The sequence below is a fragment of the Mchenga conophoros genome, linkage group LG1, assembly GCF_057382185.1.
Source record: "Mchenga conophoros isolate Kocher_MC1m ecotype Shallow Benthic linkage group LG1, M_conophoros_male_GT1.1, whole genome shotgun sequence".
NCBI classification, from domain to species: Eukaryota; Metazoa; Chordata; class Actinopteri; order Cichliformes; family Cichlidae; genus Mchenga; species Mchenga conophoros.
This window is the reverse complement of record NC_140526.1, coordinates 16,257,654-16,279,463: the sequence shown is the minus strand read 5'-3', so window position 1 is coordinate 16,279,463 and position 21,810 is coordinate 16,257,654. Positions and strand designations below refer to the sequence as shown.

The 21,810-nt window shown below is 40.4% G+C and overlaps 1 protein-coding gene across 2 annotated transcripts in view; it reads right to left on the bottom strand.

Annotated features, from left to right (window-relative positions):
* Positions 1-21,755, bottom strand: part of rufy2 (RUN and FYVE domain containing 2) — a 25,603-nt gene extending 3,848 nt beyond the window's left edge. The window contains exons 1-19 of one of the 2 annotated variants that reach the window (XM_085267865.1): positions 21,535-21,755; positions 19,956-20,134; positions 15,717-15,890; positions 15,156-15,273; positions 13,684-13,785; positions 13,444-13,567; positions 10,446-10,510; positions 10,274-10,339; positions 9,808-9,877; positions 9,198-9,299; positions 8,916-9,032; positions 8,657-8,749; positions 7,766-7,840; positions 7,573-7,670; positions 2,070-2,189; positions 1,744-1,873; positions 1,505-1,599; positions 422-470; positions 207-287 (exon numbers count right to left, since the gene is read on the bottom strand). In XM_085267865.1, coding sequence (XP_085123991.1) covers positions 207-287; positions 422-470; positions 1,505-1,599; positions 1,744-1,873; positions 2,070-2,189; positions 7,573-7,670; positions 7,766-7,840; positions 8,657-8,749; positions 8,916-9,032; positions 9,198-9,299; positions 9,808-9,877; positions 10,274-10,339; positions 10,446-10,510; positions 13,444-13,567; positions 13,684-13,785; positions 15,156-15,273; positions 15,717-15,890; positions 19,956-20,031 — 1,755 coding nt within the window. In that variant the 5' untranslated portion in view covers positions 20,032-20,134; positions 21,535-21,755. Of the gene's footprint in view, positions 1-206; positions 288-421; positions 471-1,504; positions 1,600-1,743; positions 1,874-2,069; positions 2,190-7,572; positions 7,671-7,765; positions 7,841-8,656; positions 8,750-8,915; positions 9,033-9,197; positions 9,300-9,807; positions 9,878-10,273; positions 10,340-10,445; positions 10,511-13,443; positions 13,568-13,683; positions 13,786-15,155; positions 15,274-15,716; positions 15,891-18,263; positions 19,012-19,955; positions 20,135-21,534 lie in introns of those variants that run through there. The other variant, XM_085267861.1, reaches the window with a different exon arrangement.
* Between the last annotated feature and the right edge of the window lie 55 nt (positions 21,756-21,810).

The following is a 21,810-nucleotide window of genomic DNA, read 5'->3' as shown; positions in this document are numbered from 1 at the left end:
TAAATGCTTCTGGATTAATTTTACATCCATTAAGATCAACGATTCTTTTAAGTATTTCTTGGGGTCTCTGAGGTTTAAACCTATCTAAAAGATCCTGAAGATCTTTTAGATAAAATGGGTGTAAAATCACAAACCATCCAAAATCATTCAGTGCAGAATACGACCCCGGTTCAAATATAACTATCTGAAGTCAACTTAAGACAGACCTTTCTTCTTGAGATGGAGAACTCCTTCTCACAGAGCTTGCAGTGAGTGGCTTCTTTGTCCTTCAACCAAACCTGACCCCCCTGAAACAAACAACAAACCTGTGTTCTTAAATAGCACACAAACCAAAGTCAGCTTTGCTAACTACACTTATTCTGGGATTTTGCAGCTTCTTCTGATCCTTTTTTTTTTTTTTTTATTAAACTGTCTGAATTACCTGAAGAGCTTTGTTGGCTTCTTTGATGTCCTCAATCTTCAGTTTGGATCTGATTTAGACAAAATGGACAAAGTTACCAATCGAAGGGCATGAATTTCATTTTGTAGCACACGCAGAGATAAAGAAGATTTTAGCTGTAATGATAATGATATTGCTGTTGTTACAGTTTTTCTGACTCATTAAAACTTCTTAGTCTGGTGCCAAAAACCTTAAATAAAAGTATCAAACTACGTTAAAATTAACTTATTCTCACTAAACACAATTTTCCCAGTGATCTACATGTGATGCGAATGTCTTCTTCTTTTTTACATTAAACAGATGACAGCTTATAATTTAGATTTAAGCCTTAGTCACAGATGTCTAAATGCCTTTGTTGTGTGGCAGTGAAAAGCAAACTGGAAACTAAGGATGCTCATTTTTGCCACTGAAAAAAGAAAAAGGTTTCCATCCATAACTTAAAATGTTCAGTAGGGTATCTCAAAAAATTTGACGGAATAACTCAAAAAATGTTTGAGTCAAAAGCTCAAAATTTTCAAGAAAAGAACTAAAAGATTTCAACTTAATAAGTCAAAAATTTGTGTTAGTTCTGCCAGTCAGGAAGCTCTAAAAAAGACGTCATTTCAGTGTTACCCAGAAGGAGAAAGGGAGGAATCAGCTGTCCAACAGTTCATCATGACAACATCGATCAATACCTTTTATGCAGTTAAGGAGCCATTCAAAACTGAAGAACCGCCCACCAATTTAATTTGTTTACACTTGCTACACATTGGTAGCTCACTCATGCTGTTAACACCTGATTTTGGCACATGTGTCTGTGTCATGTACTTCCTAGCAGCCACTGGTTGGTCAGTATGACAGTCTTTATAGTTCTCATGCTAGGATTTACTCATAAAAAGGCTCATCTAGAATTGTTCCTATACCACATAATGTACTGTATATCTGATTCATAATCAAGTTTTAATACGCTGCATGAGAAAAATGTGGAAAGGCCAAGACTTATGAGACATTGCCTCACCTCCCTCTAAACTGCTAAGCAACTTTGTTATGGCGAAAAGAGAGCTTTTCAAAATAAAGTTTGCATACTCGCTGAGTTTGGAGCCAAGCTCCTCCAGAGCTTTTTCCTGGTCCTCACAAATGGTCTTCAGCTGAACATTTTCATCCTGGAGACGATGAAACTCCTGGAAAAATCAATCAAAGGGAAGCAAGAAAAGAAAAGGATCAACATATATCAAGTAAACGGAAATATGTACCGTCATAAGCACAAACACGCACTTTAAAAAAAACATAGCATCCTGTCCACTATTTATTTTCCCCCATCTCACCTTTTTTAGACCGTTTATCTGCAGCGCCTCTGTGCTGAGCTGAGCTACTGAGTCCCTCTCCCTGTGCAGGTCATTTTGTAACGTCTGCCTCCACTCCCTCTCTATCTTTAGGTCCGTCTCCAGCTGCTGACTACAGGTACAGCACATCCACATGTTTATATCAATAAGAAGGTGAAGGTGACAAAGTAATAGATTATATTATAGCATTCACGGATTCAAACATACATGGAAAAAAAAAAATCAATGTATCAAGTATTTATGTAAAATTTAGTTAAAGCAGTGTGGGTGGGTGTGTCTTAACCAATCCATGTAGGCGGTTTGCTTACAGTTGCTTTTCTCTGTGTTCGATCTGCCGCTGGAGGCTGTCGGCTTTGTTTGCAAAATCCAGCTTGAAGCGTCTGGTGCCCTCCTCGGCCGAGGTGCGGTGCCGCTCTGCCTCCTGTAATCTGCACCATTATAACCAGGAACAAACTCAGGACCATGGAGAGAAAAAACTGGGAGGGCAGGGAAGAGGAAGTTGGGGTGTAGAGGGAGAAAACAACATAGGGAGATGGGCAGGAGGATGGACAGTAAAGTAAAGGAGGCAAGGCTGAGGCTGGGATGAAGGAAGGTGTTGCAGTTTGAACTGCCAGGAAGTAAAACTGTGAGCAACAAAAGGACGCGTGACTGAGAATTTACCTGTGGGTGTTTAAAAAGAACAATAAGGAACACAAAAAGTGTAAAGACGGCAAAACAAAGATGCATAATCAAACAAAGCGTGGAAATCACCTAGGAGAAACTAATTGGACAAGGAGAGTAAAGGACAGCTCCTCTCACACTGAGTCTCTTTACCGTTGCTTGTTTCAGACAGATTATTTTAAATCACAACTCATGCAAGGCTACTGTAGTCCTCTTCTTTTATTTGCTCCGCCACACTCTGGCATACACCGACTGTTGACTGTTCACATAAAAAAAATGTTTCTAAACACGGCATGCTAAAGGTTTCACAAAAAACTCAAAACATACCCGGCATTTTCAAAACATCTACCTTTATTGATCACGGTGATAAAAGACAGTAGTTGTGAATTTTAAACAGCTGTACTGACTGTTTCTTTTTCTTCAGATTAGAAGTATTAGGAACATGGAGTTAAGAGTAGAATTACTTCCTGATATATCACAAAAGTCAATAAATATGCCAAGACAAACACAATAACGCAGTTCCCTTGACAGGAACTCCAGAGGTTTACAGCTGTGTAACTACAGGTCTTTTCATTTGGATCAGCTGTCTGTTCTGCAGAGACAAAACACACTGACTGATCTAAAGCTGCTGGTCCCACAGAGTAGTATCTAAAAATCTCAACCTGACAACGAGATGAGCTGTGTGCAAATTTATGTATTTTTTTAAAAGACATAGTGCACATATTTACTTTCCACTATATTACTTGAGTGTCCAAATTCTGAGCATGTGATCTAGGCTCTATATAGTGCCCCAACAATGAATGTAAACTACTTTCTGCTGACAATCTCATCAATCCTTACAATTTGTACCTTTACAGTGTCATGTATCAAGAGAAATGGAGCAAAGTTTTGTGTCTGAAATCTCCATTTAATGCCTACTAACCAGGGGTAAGGTTCGCCATGCAGAGAAAACCGGCAGCAAACTAAAAGCAGCAGAAATTTCTGACTAGACATCTGCAGGGGGACCTCAGTGCCTGATTATGGTGAAATGTAGACAGCAGCAGAAACATTTTGTTTAGATTTGTGATGGTTTTCCTGTTCCAGCGCTTACTTGTGAGCATTAACAGTTTCGGCTGCCTGGGAAGAAAATAAAAACGCTCTTCCTGGTGGAGGAACACACAGCAAAGAACAGAAACGGTTACTCAAACAACTCAGCCAAGACAGTGTTAATGCCTTTAACTATTTTCCTAACAGGTGTGTCTGCATTTTGTTTTTCTATAGTGGCGGGAAGGTCTTTAATGATTAAGTACTAGCACCTTCCACCTTTATTTTTCATCTTGACTAAACGTTAAAGGGACTCGACTCAGCGTTAGCAGGTAAAACCTCTCAGTAGCTGTGACACAAAAGCCGAGCGCATGCCCCTCTAACTCAATGTGATCGATAAATACCTTTATGCTTACATCCAAACAGCCAGCTATCTCACTATCTGTGTTACTGCACATAAACTGACTACTGGAGACAGGAAGAATATGTAGCACTTGTATGTATGAGTGTGCACGCCTGTGCATGTTCATGAATAGTAGTGCATGATTAATTGAAAACGTTTTTTCAGTTTCTATTAAAGTATTAACTGTCTCAATATTGGATCAGTTAAACTGTCATGACAGAGTAAACTTTCCCTCACTTAGCACTAACCATAGACTGTATATAAAAGATGGACCTGGTTTCTGGATCTGAAAACTGAAGTCAGTGCAAACCTGCATACTTTCTAATGTCCAGCAGGGGGCAACCTGTCTGGTTTTGTAACCATGCTTCATTTACTTCATCATAACAAGCGGCTTCAAACAACGCTCATCTTTTACCGCTAATGTCTATTATCTCAGGTATAGCTTAAAAAAACTGGCAACATTTCAGCACTGCCAAATATAACAAATGCAATGTGGAAAGAACAGAAAATGCATTGTATATGTAAGTTACAGGTAGCTCGAACACACTACAAAAGAACAGTGAGCAGCACAGCCGCCATGTAGCCAAGGAAGTGCATTAAGATACCACACAGATGTTTTAGATGTCGTAGTTCTTCAAAAGTACAGCAACTCATTTGTAAATCTTATCAAACCTTTCATTAATTTACAGTGCTCATATATTCAATAAGGTGGCCACAAGGATATTAATAAACACTAGTTGTACTTAGCGCTGTGTTCAGTAACCAGCCTCCCCAGCACACTCTACACACTACAGCTGTGCAGAACTAGTTGATTAGATATTTAATGTCAGAAATACTAGCCGATTAAACATATTATCCGTATTTTATTAATACACGAGGACATTACTAGTTCAAAGAGGTTACAACACCACCGTCCACAACCTGGGGCTGCAACCCAACAATCGCAGGCACCTCCTCCTTTCTCTTTTAATAGAAGTTTTAAAAAAAGCGAGGCGGGAAAGTATTCTGCAGTACTCTGTTTAAAAAAATAACAATCATAGACGAACGTCTGTCAAAATGAACTGAAATATAACCAAGCAACTCAAGTGACGTGTAACCACATTCTGCACCGGGTTGTGGAAGAAACCAAGGCCGCTACTTCGGTTATCCAAAGTCTGCAGACTGTACATGTTTGCAATGTTATACACGGCGGCATGTAAAACATGATTTGATTAGGGGTGTCTGTAGCTCAGGAGGTATGGCAGGTTCAGTCTGTAAGCCAAATATCGTTGGGCAAGATAATAACCCGAAGTTGCTCTTCAATGCATCGGTATTCATCGGGGTATGAATAGATATGATAGAAAGCGTTTAACCATAGAAATAAGTGCTTAGATGAATGGGTGTGAATGATGCTTGTAAAGCGCTTTTAGTGCTCAGAGTAGAAAAGCACTATATAAGAAGCAGTCTATTTACCATTAACACAATTAATGTGATTAATGGTTTCATATAGCTAAAATACAAAAATTCTAATGTATGATAAAGTTTAAGCTTATCATACATACACGTGGTAAATTTTTGGATGTTTTCTGTCTTTTAGAGTAGTCAACTAGTCTAATTTTTCCTCTCATTTAACAACTAGTACGGTAAGTTAACCACTAGGAGCATCCCTACTTTCAACACAGCTACCTCTGAGAGAGGGTGGCATTGAGCCCATAAATGCCTACAGAAACATGGATAAGAAATTAAGTAAATTACAGTTAATGGAGTCAAATACTCTGACAGAATTGCAAAAACGAGTCAGAGATGTGAATAAACCTCTCAGTCATTAGTTTAAAGTCGTCCTAAATGCAGCACGATGTTCAGTTTGTACATTATGATCCATACTAGGAGTCTTTTAGGGTGGGCCTACATAACTTGCGTGTAACATCCCTCCATTTCTTACTCAGATCCTCCCCTCGTTTGTCATGTTTCAAAACACCAAGGTGGCAACAATCAAAGCGCTCAGCTCACAGTAACTACATCCATTTTTTGTATCCAGTCACTGTTGACCAACAAACCTCTTAAAGTTGTTTGGATGCATTTTAACCAAAGATCACGAGACACGGCAATAATCTCTTTGAATCCCAGCACTTTGCTGATGAAGTAAATAAATCAAACATGCAGTCCCAGTTTCACCTGAATCTGTGGCAGCTCTCAGGCCCTAAAACCATCTGAATATTATGTGCAAAAAAACAGGAATGTTCTTCTAAGTAAAGTCCGTTTAGTCATGCGCTCATATCCTCAGAAGGAGATGTCCTTGACTAGCTTATACTGGTGCTCTGTGTCTGTGCTGGCACACTTGACAAATGACATAGCAAGCGTTCTGGTCTGACTGAGCAGATCCTTATCACTGCACAGAGGAGCAGGGATAAAAATCGGGAAACGAAAAAAAAACAAAACATTAAACATGGAGGTTTCGAGGGAGCAAAATGAATGGATGGAAGTTATAAAAGAGAAACAGAAGGGAGGGAAAAAAGAGGAAAGAAAGGAGGGAAGGAAGAAAGGATGTCAATACATCAGTGGCCCGGGTTATACTTAACACTTTTTGCGACTTAACATCACAAGCACAACAGGAAGTGTAAACGTAAGGCATTGTAATATTCATCTGAGTAAGCTTGAGTAATGAAAAGAAGTTGGAAAAAGAGGGCAAGGAAATGCAGAATATAGATGATTATGACTGCGGCAGATAAATCTGGAATTTCCCAGCTACATCTGCACAACACTGCACTATCAACATGGAAGATTTGAGCCTGGACACAAAGCTTTACGCTCACAACAACTACATGTCCGATTCTCAGGGGGCGATTTTCCATTAGATGTAATAAAGTTATTCTTCATAAGATTAGATTTACTTTATTAAAACGTTTTAGCTACACCACAAAACTCCCACTAATGTGTCCTATAGCACCGGCCTACAAACATCTTTAGGATAGCCAAAAGAAAACATTCACAACCAATCGCAAATAGGATGGAACAGATTTAAACCAATGGGAGAGGAGATGGGAGAGGTGGAGTGTGTTGACTGGAAGACAATGGGCTTGGGTAGGGGAGGGGGGATCATAAAGCATCAATGAACTCGCAGATAAAACCACAAACATGGAGCAGGTACACACTGAAGGACTGAAAGACATGGGCCAATAGCAACAGAGCTGAACATGCATGAGATTTACTGCAGTGTGTCAGATATGATAAATATGGGATTGCAGGGTTTCCACAAGGAAACTAGTAATAACATATTGAACTATTGTCTTGATGCTAGGCATCTGCCTAGTGGCTCTGCTCCCCTCTGAAGAAGAAAAAAAAAATCAAAGTTTTTGTCTTTTTTTTTTTGTAACCACTGCACAAATCAAAAACAATTAAATGTTTAGGGAGAAGAGAAAGGTGCATTTCTACTTGTTTGTTATGTTTTATGTGACTTTTATTACTTCTATGGGCTACCATCAACCAATCTGCCCTATAGAACATATTGATTAATAATCATAGTCCCAATTCTTTTCTGTTTAGAGTTATTTACACTGAAACATAACAACATCATCAAAAAAAATTCTCAGAAATATCAAACTTACTTTTCTAAAGAGGCATAAAGTATTATCAGCTTAACTTAAAGGTTCAGAAGTCTGAACAGAGCAGCAGAGAACATGGTGTAAACACCTGGACGTGAAACAAAGGGGACAAAGTGCTTTGCATCCAGAGGCTGTGTGTCTCACCTTTGCTCCAGCTGCTTCATGGTGGCAGTGATCTGATTGGTCTTCTCCTCCAGACGACTGATCACATCATTCTTCTTCTTCATTTCCTCGTCAGACGACTTAAAAAAAAAGAAAAAGGGAAGTAGTAAGGATTACTATAGTTCTGTTATTTCTGGATCTTAAACATTATATGACGATGAGTGTGTGCTTGTACCTGCATCTTCTGGTACATTTCTACATTGATGGCTTTGACCTCATCCAGCTGCTGTCTCAGTCCAATCAGTGTGTCCTATTAATGAAATCAGAGACTTAGCTGTGTTCTGGTCCAGTATTGGCTGTCTTCTTTACGCACACATGCATGTTTTTTGTTTTTTTGACTTACTATAGCAGTTACAGAAAACTGGACGCTCATATTAAACATTCCCTGTGAGACTTCAGACGGCTCTAAATGCTCTGCAACCAACAAGTTCTTCTACTCTTCTTATCAAAGAAAGCAGATAATTATTACTGGCTGCAATCCAAGATAGTGAAGTTAAGTTTGGGTTGACTGCAGGACAAGATTCTCTGTAGAGAAGCAACTGAATGATATAAAGAATCTGCATAACATCAGACTGACCAGTGAGTCACCTGGTAGGGAACACATTAGACTGGAAGCAGCAAGCTGGTTAGCAGTGACTGAACATTAAAATCAGGAGTGTGAGGGTTATAAATTGATCCTAATCACAGATTGGGTTATTTGTTTTACCAATAAAAGTTAAAAAAAAAAAAAATACTGGCATTCACCAGTGCTACCCCTCAGCCTCCTAGTCAATACACCTACGGTATCAATTTGAAAATCCTAGGTCACCTCCTTATCACGTTCACAAGACTTTCAGAAAACTCATCCCATTCAGAAACTTGGGAATCCATGTTGCCCACCCACCCGGCAGGGTGATGACAATATCCCATCAACCTTTTTTGAACAGGTAATGATGGCTGACATTTTCTATCCATTGCAGTTGGAATTTTAATTATGTTTGCATCTCCTCACAAAGATGAATTAATGCCGCTGCTTCAGTATCAGTAAGTAAGAATCTGTTCTGAAAAACAAAATATTTGTTCTTACCTGTTTTTCGTGAATATCTTTCTCCAGAAGTTTCATGGCGAGCTCCATTTCCTGCTTCATCGACACCTGGACCACCAGCTCATTCTCCACATCCTGAAAATGGCAAAATGCATAAATGTAATGTTTGTTTATAATGACGTCATGAACACATTCTACACACACACACACATTCTACACACACACACACACATTCTACACACACACACACACACACATTCTACACACACACACACACACACACGCACGGCCACTGTCTGACCTGTCTGAGCTGACACTCCTCTTTTAGCTGTCTTCGCACCTCGTTGTACATCTCATCCAAACCCTGACGAGACTGTTTGTACGTGTCTCTCTCCACTGACACGTCACCTTGAGTTAACTAAATTAAAAAATTAAAATAAATAAAAAAATTAAAAAATAAATAAATAAAAAAAAAAACACCAATAGGGAAACTTTATATGGATGGATTGTAAGACCTAATTTCCGTTTCACTTTTAGTTGAAAAAATAACATTCAGAAACGTTCATTTTGTGACACAGTGTACCTCTAAATGTTGCTGCGTCTTCAGCAGAATGAGGGTGTTTTCACTCCTCAGCTGCTGGTTTTCTTCCTGCAGTTTGATGATGTTGTTCTTGGCTATGGCTAACTGCACACACAAACATATCCACATGTATTAGGAAACATGTTTAAAACCTAAAACATTAAAATCTAGTATGGTATAAATGGATATCACAAGTAAAAGACTGTCTTCACTTGTTTTGCAAATTTAGGTTTCTTCTACCCACACACATTGGACATTTTGCTTAGCAAATGGTCCCAAAAAAGGCAAATTCGTAGATTTCTCTTAAATAAGCTTAAACACAGATTTGTTGGCTTTACTGTACATGACTTAAAGGAGTAGTCACCCTTCAAAAGCGCAGTTTGAAAAAGAAAAACCCTGATAAGAAACTCCAAATTTGGCTGGAGGATTACAGCTTAAAGGTTAGACATACCTCAAACCTCTAACCAAGTGGTGTCACTAGAGAGCTGCATGTGCAACCGTGTAACTTGGTGACACAGACACTATTATACTCCAAATATACTCTATGACTTTAATGTGTAACAGACAAATGCTTCTCCACACAGGTGACAGGTGGGTGATTATTGGTTCTCACCTCCTCAATGAGTTTAGAGTTGGACTTCTCTAGAGAGTCGACTCTGCCCTGAAGCCCGTGAACTGTGGAGCTGCATGAAGAAACAACATTATGGTGGGCCTCTGACCTCTATATGAGTTTCATTAAATTAATGTGCAAACATTTAATATTTCGTATATGAAACCAGGACTGCAGTAGCTGTAATATAATCACAGCCGCCACACAAGTAGGGTTTATTTAAAATTGTTAGCATTAACGAAAGACTCAGATTAGTCTCCGTTCATTACTATCAAGTCTGTGAGAAGACAAAAGTTGGATTTCTAAACCACCCAGACGGGTTTAATCTCAAACTCTGGAATACTTTTATTCTGGGAAGTGTTGTGGTAAAAATACAAAAACTTCCTGCAACTTCCTGTCAGTTATTAACAGCACAATCTGCAGGTCCTCCAGCACACAGGTCTGTTTCCAGTACAAACAAATGTCTTACTTGAGCTGTCGGTTCAGTTCCTCTACATAATTCTTCTGATCCAAGATGGATGCTATCTGGCTATTCCTGTTGTCATAGAAACAGACACAAGAGAAAGAGAGCTGCATCACATTTGGGGAAAGAAACCAGCTGCATCAAACCGAGGAGAGAGAAGAAGAAAAAAAAACTGTACCTCTCTTCACTCCTGTAATCATCTATGTCATTCTTCAAATACATGGAGAAGTCGATCACCCCGACCTTAAATGAATAAAACGAAGGCGCTAGTATCACTCAGAGGCAGGCATGTTGCTTTTCACAACGACTGCACAAACATCAATTTGAAGGAATTTGAAGAAATCCAGACCATTTACAGAAATTAGATGCCTACAAGCACATGTTGACTTATTTAAAAGTCACAAAACAAACACAATATATGCAATTTGTAACTACAAAAATGTATCAATTAACCGCATGCATGCATAAAAGCCACCGGCTTGCTATAGCACTATTAAAATGGTGAGTTGGAGAAGAGCTGATAAGAACTTAAAGGAAAGTTAAAGTAAACCAAGTCCCCATCCTTTGGTTTCATCCTGTCAAAGGAGAGGATGTTATCTGTTAAATGACCTCAAAAATTGAAACATAGTACTGCTCTCATTTCATTTCTGCCCAGTCAAGCTCTCTACTGGTGCTTGGCTTCTACGGTGAAACACAGATCAAATGAGAGTCTTACACACACTTTTAGACACACTAGATGCAGCTGTAGATGTATTCAGGTTTGTGTAATCTGCTGTCCTGGGCTAACGGTTGAGGCAGGATTGGTTTTCGTCACCTCTAGCCAACACAAGATTTCTGCTACCTAATGAAACATGCAGGGCTTTGGGTGTTGTGTCTACATCTTTATATTTAGGCCTCTGAGGCTCCAACATGAACTCCAGTGGCTCTGAATTTTGTTTATTGCGCCTTTAATCAAAATCACGATTAAAAGAAAGAAGAAGGAGAATTTAAAAAAGGCAGTTTCCAATTGATTAATACTGAAAATAAATATTAAGAGAGAACACAGACTGTTTTTACAAAGGGAGTCAGAGATGCAGAGATAAAATAACTTAAACTGGCAATCACACTTCCTGAAACCACACAACAAAAGATAAACTGCTTATACCATACCATACCAACTTTATTTCTAAAGCACTTTAACATAAAACCAGAGTTTCACAAAGTGCTGTACATGTTAATAGCATACGTAAAGAAAATTAAAATGAGATACGATAAAATAAATAGATACAATAAATTGAAACATGTTAAAACAAATTGAGTCAACCCCTCTAATCAATGCCAAAGGCTTCAGCGAATAAATATGTTTTAAGAAGACTTTTAAATTCAGAGAGAGAAGAGGCCTGCCTAACATGCAAGGGCAGATCATTCCACAACTTTGGAGCAGCTACAGCAAAAGCACGATCACCTTTAAATTTATACTTAGTTTTCGGTACCTTAAGGAGTTGCTGATTGGCGGACCTAAGGGAACGGGCAGGTGTATATGGTTGTAGTAGCTCCGAGAGGTAGGGGGGGGCCAGGCCATTAAGAGATTTAAAAGCAAATAAGAGAATTTTAAAAACAATCCTAAAATGTACAGGTAGCCAGTGGAGTGAAATTAAAATAGGGGTAATGTGCTCAAACTTTTTTGTTCCAGTTAAAAGACGTGCTGCAGCATTTTGCACAACCTGCAGGCGCCTAATGGACGCATCACTAACCCCAAAATAAAGTGCGTTACAATAATCCAGCCTAGAAGTAACAAAGGCATGGATTACTGTCTGAAAATGCTGTTTCGATAAGATAGGCTTTATTTTGGCTAATTCCCTCAAATGAAAAAAGCTAGATCTTACAACAGCTCTGACCTGGCTTTCAAGTTTAAGATTTGCCTCTATTTTAACTCCCAGATTAGTGATGACTGGTTTAACATACTGTGCCAGTGAACCAAGGTCTATAATAGTGGCCTCAGAAGCGCCACCAAAAACCATCACTTCTGTTTTCTGTTCATTAAAATGTAAAAAGTTCAAAGCCATCCAAGTCCTTATTTCATCAAGGCATCTGAGCAGCGGGTCTACTGAGAAGCCATTTATCTTTTTAAGTGGGAAATAAATCTGGGAGTCATCGGCGTAGCAGTGGAAAGAAATCCCATGTTTCCTGAAAATAGACCCAAGGGGTAGGAGATATAGCGAGAAAAGAAGCGGGCCTAAAACTGAACCCTGTGGAACCCCACATTGAAGAGAAGCAGTAGAGGATACAAACTCCCCTAGTTTCACAGAGAAAGTTCGCTCTGCCAAATAGGATCTGAGCCACTGCAGTGCGGTACTCCGCATACCCACCAACTGCTCTAAACGGGAAATTAAAATATTATGATCCACTGTATCAAAAGCAGCAGTTAAATCTAACAGCACAATAATAACACAGTCACCTGAGTCATTTGCCAAAAACACATCATTAAAAACTCTTAAAAGGGCAGATTCAGTACTATGTAAAGCTTTAAAACCAGATTGGAAAACTTCTAAAATACCGTGTTCTTCTAGGAAGGACATTAATTGCTTGTAAACTACCTTTTCAAGAATCTTTGAGATAAAAGGCAGTTTGGAAATAGGTCTGTAATTCGCAATAATATCAGGATCAAGAGCAGGTTTTTTGAGTAGAGGCTGAATCACTGCATGTTTGAGATTGACAGGTACAACACCAGAGGACAGACTACTATTTACAATGGATTGTACAGCTGATGCTATAGTGAGAAAAACCTCTTTGAAAAATCGAGGAGGGAGAGCATCATAAGGGGAACCTGAGGGCTTCATGTGAGCAACCAACTCCTGCAGGCAGAGCATGGAAACTGGCTCGAACCTGTCAAAGACAGCAGAACTAGGGACAGGGGTAGAAGGGTCGGGAACGGACTGGGAAGTCTGTGCTTTGACAGATAGCACTTTATCAATAAAAAAGTGTAGGAAGTTTTCACAAATTTCCTGAGAAGACTCGACAGAAGACTCAAAGGTCACGTAGTACAGGACAAATGAGTAACATTCTTTGCTCCACTGACACAAAACACCACCCTCTGGTGCTTGGTATGGTGTAAGCAGGAAATTAAATAAAACTGGCTACACAGCAATGTCAGACTTTTTCTAATATCAAAATATTTCTCCCCGTCAGTGGCGTACCTGAGAGTCCAGGTCCTCGCCTTTCACACACAGGTTAGCATCGATGACGTTAAGGCCCACCAGCAGGCCCACGATCACTGCTCCCTCCTCCTCCAACATAAGAGCCGAATTCTCATAGAAATCACTGAGGAAGCAAGAGATGACATCATCTGTTACCCTCAACGGCCTGAACAGTCAATCGGCAATGTTTCATTATAAATATATAATAATATTCACATATACACATTCTCTCTGGTGTACCTGAGCAAGTCTTTTCTGGTGATGAGAAGTCGCAGGTAGTCGGCCAGCCGTTTCTGCATGAGAGCCAGGCGCAGCCATGCTCTGGCTCTGCCTAATGGAGTCCTGGAAACAAACACCAGTGATAAGGTTGGATTTCAAGGTGTTTCTGAGGGTCTGTCTACTCAAGTCTGCTGTAGTTAGATTCTATTTAACCCTGACTCTTGTTACTGTTCATCATCTATGAGATGGGAACAAGAAAGTGCAGCATTCAGTATTTTCTCTTAAAGTTTGACAGAGATTTCGAAACATTTTCTAAATACTGAATACAAGCTTTTTCTATTTTCAGTGTATTGGTGTTCTCTCTCAATCCGAACATCCAAAACTTTGCTTTCTTTGTGGGCACAGACACTGTTTGAGCTTCCTTGTATCAAACCTTTGCGTCGGCACTCAGCGTTGCTAAAATCCTGCTTTTTTGCACGTCTGTTGCTCTTACTCAGCCCCAGCAAAGGAAACAGACTCTGTTCTCTGTGTGAAACAACACAACTGTTCCTCATTTAGGACCAGATCAAACTCGAGAACTTAAAGCGTGGCGTGGAAACTGTCCATGAACGAGGTTTAGCGTAATCCTCCTCGCTAGATCCACTGAAGGACACACCTTCAGTATGAATGCAGGACACGACACTTTTTGTTGTTGCTAAACACATCACTTCCAAACTACATAAAGGTTGGTCCTGCTCTATCGCTAACATTATTTTTCTGAATTTTCAGAAGTTTCTGCCAAAGACAGTTCCACGTGTCACATGTTCAGAAATTGTGTCGATATGAAAGAAGAATAGGGAAATAGGAAGAAATGAAGCGGCAGAACGATCAAAGGTGAAGTGAAAGTAAACACCCAGGTACTTCCCTGAGCTGGCTCACGTCACATTCTCATTTCAGCGTTGATTTGCAGTCTCACACTAAATCCCTTGTTTGCTTTTACACCTGTGCACTGCTCTCTGTGTTTGTGTCACAAGTGGAGCTGATCATGAAATTTGAGCTAAGAGAGCTACTACCCTGTTTTGCTGAAATATAGAAAAGAATGAAGCCTGTAAAATGAGATAACAACCTGTGTCTTCACTGGAAAAACACTAGCTCCTGCATTAGCATTAACAGCTAGCTTGCCTCCACCAGTGTATGAATGTGAGAGTGAATGAATAGTGGTATTGTAAAGCGCTTTGGGTGCCTTGAAAAGCGCTATATAAATCCAATCCATTATTATTATTATTATTATTACTACATTGATTTAACAGAGGCATTATCTGTGCTCTAATCAGTAAAATGTTTACACAGAAAAGCAGATAATTCACGGCTGTGTCATGAGATGTATAGCGCTTTTTCTGGAGAGGTGTATGTAGTACTATAAATCAAGCTTTACTTCTGATTATGATTGCACGGTGGACGAGAGGTCAAGCCATATGAGAGCAAACGTGTGTGTAAATACATGTACTTCTTACTTAAGTCCTGGCAGGTCTCGTACAGACGCTGAGATCTCTGCCGCTTCGGGACACAGTTTCTCCACCAACTCCAGAGGACCCCACAGGGACTTATTAAAACCCAGAAAGGACTTCTTCACTGGAAAAAGAAGAAAGCAGGAAAAATCAGACATCACAGATTCCCAGCTTACACATAAAATTAACGCCAGCAGGAGCAACAAACTAAATCACAAAGTTGGAACAAAAACTGGCCAGAATATGGAGATTTATGAGTCACTGAGAGACGTAAGACCACTGAACAAATGCTCTCCATCATGGACAAGACATCACACCTGCTCATATACTACAGAGGCACCAGAGCTTATTATCACTCAGATTTATTCAATCCCACTGCCATAAAGAACACCTCGAGAAATCGCTCCTGCAGTTCTCTATAAAACTTATAAATTGAATCAAACTCTCTTCTTTTTCAGAACTGTGGATATTATTTATTAAACACAGTAATTCCCACTGCACGTTCAGTAAACAACAATAATAAACAATCTATCGTGCAGTACACTAGCACAACACTGACATCTTTACCTCTGAGCCCGTGTTTGAGGCAGTGCTCCATGACCACAAAGAACTGCTGGAGAGGGGGGTAGTCTGAGTCCAGGGTCCGCCCGAAGCTCAGAGCCGACTCGATCAGACCTTTGATACTCAGCTTGGCCATATTCAGTAAGTTAGCTCGTTCCATAGCCATGGGATCTCGCAGGGCTGCGGGAAAACAAATGGCAAACACTTTTAAAAAATATCCATGGCTTTACATTTTCCTCGTACAGAAATACAGATTTAGAAAGAAATTATATGGAGTCTATTACATTCTCTTAAGAACTCCATGCAGAGTTTAATCTAGGTTTAAACACAGCCACTGCACAGCAACAAGAAATAACTATTAAGAATGATTTATTTACCTTTACATAACACATTATTTCTTTTGTACACACAGAATGCAGATAGAAATTAAAAGGTAACTATCTCTCAGCAGGAGCGCCACCAGATTTTTTTCATAAGGGTGGCCATATTGATAGCACAGAAAATAGGTACACCAAATAAGATTTTGAAATCTATAATAATCTGTTTTGATTGACCGATTGATTGACTAATTGACTGACTGAAAGTCCCAACCATTAGTTAATGATTGAAAAGGAAGAAGCTTAAGAGTCGCTCTCCCAGAATAGAGTTAGCTTAAAGAGCAAACTTATTCAGGAAAAACAAATAAGTATTAGATCATGTAAAACTGAAAACTGTTGCCTGTCTCTATGTTGGCCCTGTGATCTGTCCAGGGATTGGCACCAGTTTTTCTGCAACCTTATTACATTATTACCAACACAGGACAGTTTTGCCAGGGGGTGGGGTGCAAATTTGGCCCCCACTTGGAGGCGCCCCTGTTTCTCAGAGATTTGCGGGGCTTCATTTAATGATCATTTTCAAGATGTCTCACTTTAAAAGCTTGACAGATTGATGATGTTTTTGTCAGAGGGCTAAAAAACTGAGTCAGAAGGGGTTAATGTCATACAGCTGGTAATTATCAGAGACAAGCTTGCTATACTGAGTAAATACCTTGACGTCAGGTTGCATATTTGTAATATTTTCTGATAGTCTACCTGAACAGATCAGAAATGTGTTAACAAATCTTTGTCCCAGTTCTGCACCCATTATGGAAATTATCCTAGGCATGAAAAGCCAACATCCCAGAGAGGTAAGGCTTTTAACTAGACAACCCAGTTAATGTAAAGCCAAACAGCAGAACAGGACACAGCAGGGTCAGGTGAAAGCGTGCAGATATGTTGCCTAGCACCGTTAATTGCAGTGACAGGTTGGCCCTAGAGGGAAAGACTTATCAAACCAGGTCATGTAAAGCTGTTGATACTAAAATGCTTAACACATGTACCATTATGAACGTTAAGGAAGCCTATTATACTCGACTTTATTTGCTGCTCATATTACACATGAAATAAAAACCCTCTCAAAAAACAAACAAACAAACAAAAACAACAGGTCAGTTAGGCGGTCAAATGCTTCATTACAGATATTTTTCTAAACACTTGTCTCTGCATGATGTCAGTGAGTGCAAATATCCACAGCAGGTTTCTGAAGCTGGCCACGAGCCAAATTTGAAAACAACAAAACACATGTCAAACATTTGAAAAAGGTTTAAAGTGTTTACTATCCCTGCATCAGAACATTTATTCAACTTAGCTGTTTTTGTGCCCTACCAATAATGTCCGCCCCTCAGTTTAAAAATCACTTGGTTAAAGAGGTGTAAGTGGTTTAAAATAGCTCCTATCAGACAGATGACCTGATGGACAACACCAGTAGATTGGAGAAGACAAATAAGGACCACTTTGATCTGTTAACCATGCAAAGTTACTCTAGTAGAGCCAAATAAGAAATGTGCATATACTGTGCCTTTGAGCAGCTAAATTGTCTTGAGTGTTGCCATAAATCATGACAATCTTTCCACAGATACATCTTCATCAGACTAAAACACAGAGGTGATGCAAAGCAATTAAAAGCAACAAGCTCACTCGTCGCATAAGGCTGGAAGTTGCAGGGGTTTAAAATTCGTGCTAACAATGCAAGCATTTATCAGAAATAACTGTTAACTGCCTGTTTCATCCTTAATTCAAACACAAGTCCGTGATGTACATCTGAAACCAGCCAGATTATTTATAGCTCTGAGTGTGGGAGGTGATGTGGTGACAGAGACAGACACTCGGGCTGCTGGGCAGAGGCAGTAAAGCTCTACAGTTACTGATTTTGTGAGATCACCAATAGGGTGACAACACATGCAGCTAACAGCTCTGCAGCATGATACAAACCCCGGGGGATGCAGAGGGGCATTTTCCATTTGCACCAACGCAGCATGTGATGTTGCAGGCAGTAAAGCTCCAGAACAACTAATAACAATAAGGCATGGGGACCTATTGTGCAAAAATCATACCGTTAGAAGTATCAATTAACTTAATTAGCGACTGTTTTAACGTAACCAACATCCAAATTAGTTACTGGATGTCATCAGTCTCGTCATCAGTAACCAGGCAGTCCTTCACACCCTCACGGCCCGAGAAGCTCATCAAACTCTACCTTGGACGGCCCAGTCTCCTGGCAGGGACGTCCTGTGTTCCGACACTTTGGGCAGGACGTGAATGCTTCCTGAAATGGTCTCGGACGCCTTTCTGGCCAAAGCGAAGATAGGAGCCTGCCATCGCCCGTCTCCTCCACCTCCTCCTCTCACTGTGCTGCTGCTGTTAGCTTTCTCCCCTGCAGCAGCCTTCTCCTCCTGAAGCCTCAAAATCCCAAATACCTGGGATTTATCCTTGCTGCTGTCCGCTTCGGACAGAGACAGGTCGTGCTCTGCTGACGATGCCATGTTCAGGCGCTGAAATGACTGTAGCTAGGTGTGCTCTCCGCTGCGAAAACAGCCAGATTCAAACGGTTTTGCTAACCGTCGGCGAGCTAGCTTTGATGCTCAATTCCTCTGGCGAGCATAATGACAATCGCTGCGTATATGTCTATTAAAAAAATACCTGTGATGGCACTGGGCAAAGCAATGACAGCTCTAACCAGAATCAAAACCTGTCGTTACGTCTCCGAGCTCCAAAACGTATATTTGGCGCCGCTCTCGCTACATGATGAAGGTGAGCGCAGGTGCCGACCGCACAGAGAACCGCTGCTCAGTAAACGTGTATTTTCTATACATCGTGGTGGCGTAAAGATTTGTTTACAGCCAGCAGACCTAACCGATAGTTGGCGTCTCCGCCGTGCCACTGCACCCGCCCGAGGGGAGGTGTCACACACGGCTCACAAGACACACAAAAGGGAGCACTACGTAATGATTTTAGAGCCTGCTCTGCCGCCCCCTGCTGCTGGAAACGGGAACTGCAGCTCTGCCCGCAGGTGGAGCGTGTACAGAAAAATAACAGGCTCCTTCCGAATAAAATCTGTCTTCTTTCTTGCTACCTTTAGGGGTCGCCACAACGGACCACCTGCCTTAATCTCACCCTAGCATCCTGTGTCACACCAACAACCAACATACATGTCCTTCACAAAATCCATGAGTCTTCTCTATGGTCTTCCACTTTTCCTCCTGCCTGGCAGCTCCACATTCAGCATCCTTTTGCGCAATGTATCCACTATCCCTCCTGTGCAAATGTTCAAACCATTTCAACCTTGTCTCTCTTTGCCTCCAAACTGCTCAACTTGAGCTGTTCCTCTGATGTACTCATTTCTACTCTTGTCCATCCTAGTTACTCCCCATGAAAATAAGCTCTGTAACCTCTCTTGTGCAGTCAGAGCAGATCGCCGATGTCTTCCCACCCCAACCTTGAACTCATCTACCATGGCGTCCCCTGCCCTCTATACTAAACCTACAGTAGAAAATTCTTAAATAGCAATGCAGAAGCATATTAAAAAAGAACAGTGGAAATCATAAACACCCCCACACAGTCACCAGTATAGAGAAAGAAGACAAATATTGGCAGAGAGCACAGCTAAATGGAAAACTTGATTAGGTTTAGAGCTGATACTAAAGGCTGCAGCTAATAATCATTTTATTTTCAAATAATCTGAAAAAATAAAATGCCATTCAGCAGATTCACTGAACACAACAGCATAAAAATGAAGCATCATCAAACTTATTTGCCATTGTCAGTGGCTGGTTTTCTAAATCCCTGAACATCCTATTAAACTCTTGTACCTCACCTGTTTTAAAGCAGTGATTTGTGGGTAAGCCACTGTTTTTCAATGTGAGAGACCAAACAGAAATTTCCATCATACCTTGGCTGTAGGCTAACCGCTCCATACTCTCACTATGAGTGATGCCCCAGCGGTGGAGACTCTGAGGGGAGTACATGATGAGTAGGGCTCTTTTCTGCCCACTGGGAACTGACGAGTAGATCCTCCCTCCTGAAGTTGTCCACTCTGATCCGTCAGCTCCACAGTCAGCTTATCCACTTCTGAGGAACAGATAGTAAAGAGGGTAACAGACTTTTAAGCTCTTTAAGATTAAATTACATAAGTGATTGGCATTATTTTGACTTCTTTCATACATAAGACCACCTAAAGTCATACATTGCTAGCATTTGTTCACCGGCACACCAGGATGTGAAGATGTGGATGGTTTTGAGGTAAACACACTCTGATTATCTGCTGCACTTCCTCTTTTTAAATCCTCATTTTGATCACTGACCCCCAAAACACATCACTCACATATACAAATCCTTTGATGTTAATAATAATATATGCTAAAAGTACCTTTGCTCAAGTATTTCATTTATCCTAAAAACTAAATTTCCCAAAATGTAAGTGTATTTAAGTAAAAATACACTCACCACCACATTTAACAAAAGGCTTTTTACCTTTTCTTTCAGCTATAAGGAATGCATCCACTGGGCCACCGCCTTTCCATCATACAGATCTAAAAGCCTCCAACCACACCAGCAGCACAATCCATTACAGTTGTGGCAGCATAGAGGGTTATAACACACTACACAACAAAGAGCACTGTTTCTCCTCTCTCTCTCCATGTCTCTCTAATACCTCAGGGCTGACCAGGAATCATATGACCAGGTTTGTGCAGATCTGTACATTCCCTGAATGCTACCACCATTAATTCTCAGAATCTTCATTTGTCAGTTCAGTCAGTAGAGAATAAAAAATTCAGGCTTCTGCTATCTCAGTTTTTTTTCCATACCTCACTGAATTTGTCTGTATCCATCTTTATGTCGTGTTTGTTAGAGTCACCGAGTATAACCATGACTGTATAACTATGCATCACCGTTCAAGTTAAAATGCACTGGATTTTAAATGTAGTTATTCTTTTATTTCATATTTTAGAGCAGTAGCTTTAATACATTTCAGTTAAAAACTTCTTTAGAACCAGAGCTGTATCATGTTCCCGTCTATCTCCTCCCTCCATCCATGAACCACACCTAAACATTCTCACTACACACCACTTCCAGCATGGTGTGTTTTTGTGCCATTTGACAATCCCTGGGACACGCCCTTCTGCCCGAGAGACAGCACAATGAGCCAATTGACATCCCCCACTGGAAGCTCTTTCCACCAATAGGGGTGTGGTACTGTTTCATCGTAGTAGGCAGCCATTCATTGTGCAGCAATGCTGCTGCAGTTGGAGTGGTGCTGTGATCACACTCTGACAGAGTCACAGATTTATTAATATTAGTTTCAATGACAAGGAGCAAGGAGGATATCAGGAGTGACACATCTTATAAATAGAAAACACAGTATAATTACAACATGCACACTACAGATTACAGTATGTGTGACAGCTAAGTATCACTCCACCACTCATAATGTGCCGTCGTTACTTAAACATGTGGATGGTGCATCTCACCTCAACAGGGAAAAGCGGTGCGTTGATCCTCGGTTATCGGTTATGTCAGCGTCTCAGCAATCTGTAATCCGGTCACTTTCAGGTGATGACTCTGTGAAAGATTGGTTTGATGTACATCAAAGGTTCACCTTATCCATCCAGTTACCAGCTTCCAGTCATCTGGTGACAACAATCTGTCTATCTCGCAGGTGGTGTATGGATGCAGTATCACAACATGACTGTCTGTAGTTCAGGAGGAGTAAGCCGGTACACGCTTGGGGGATATCACCGACAGAA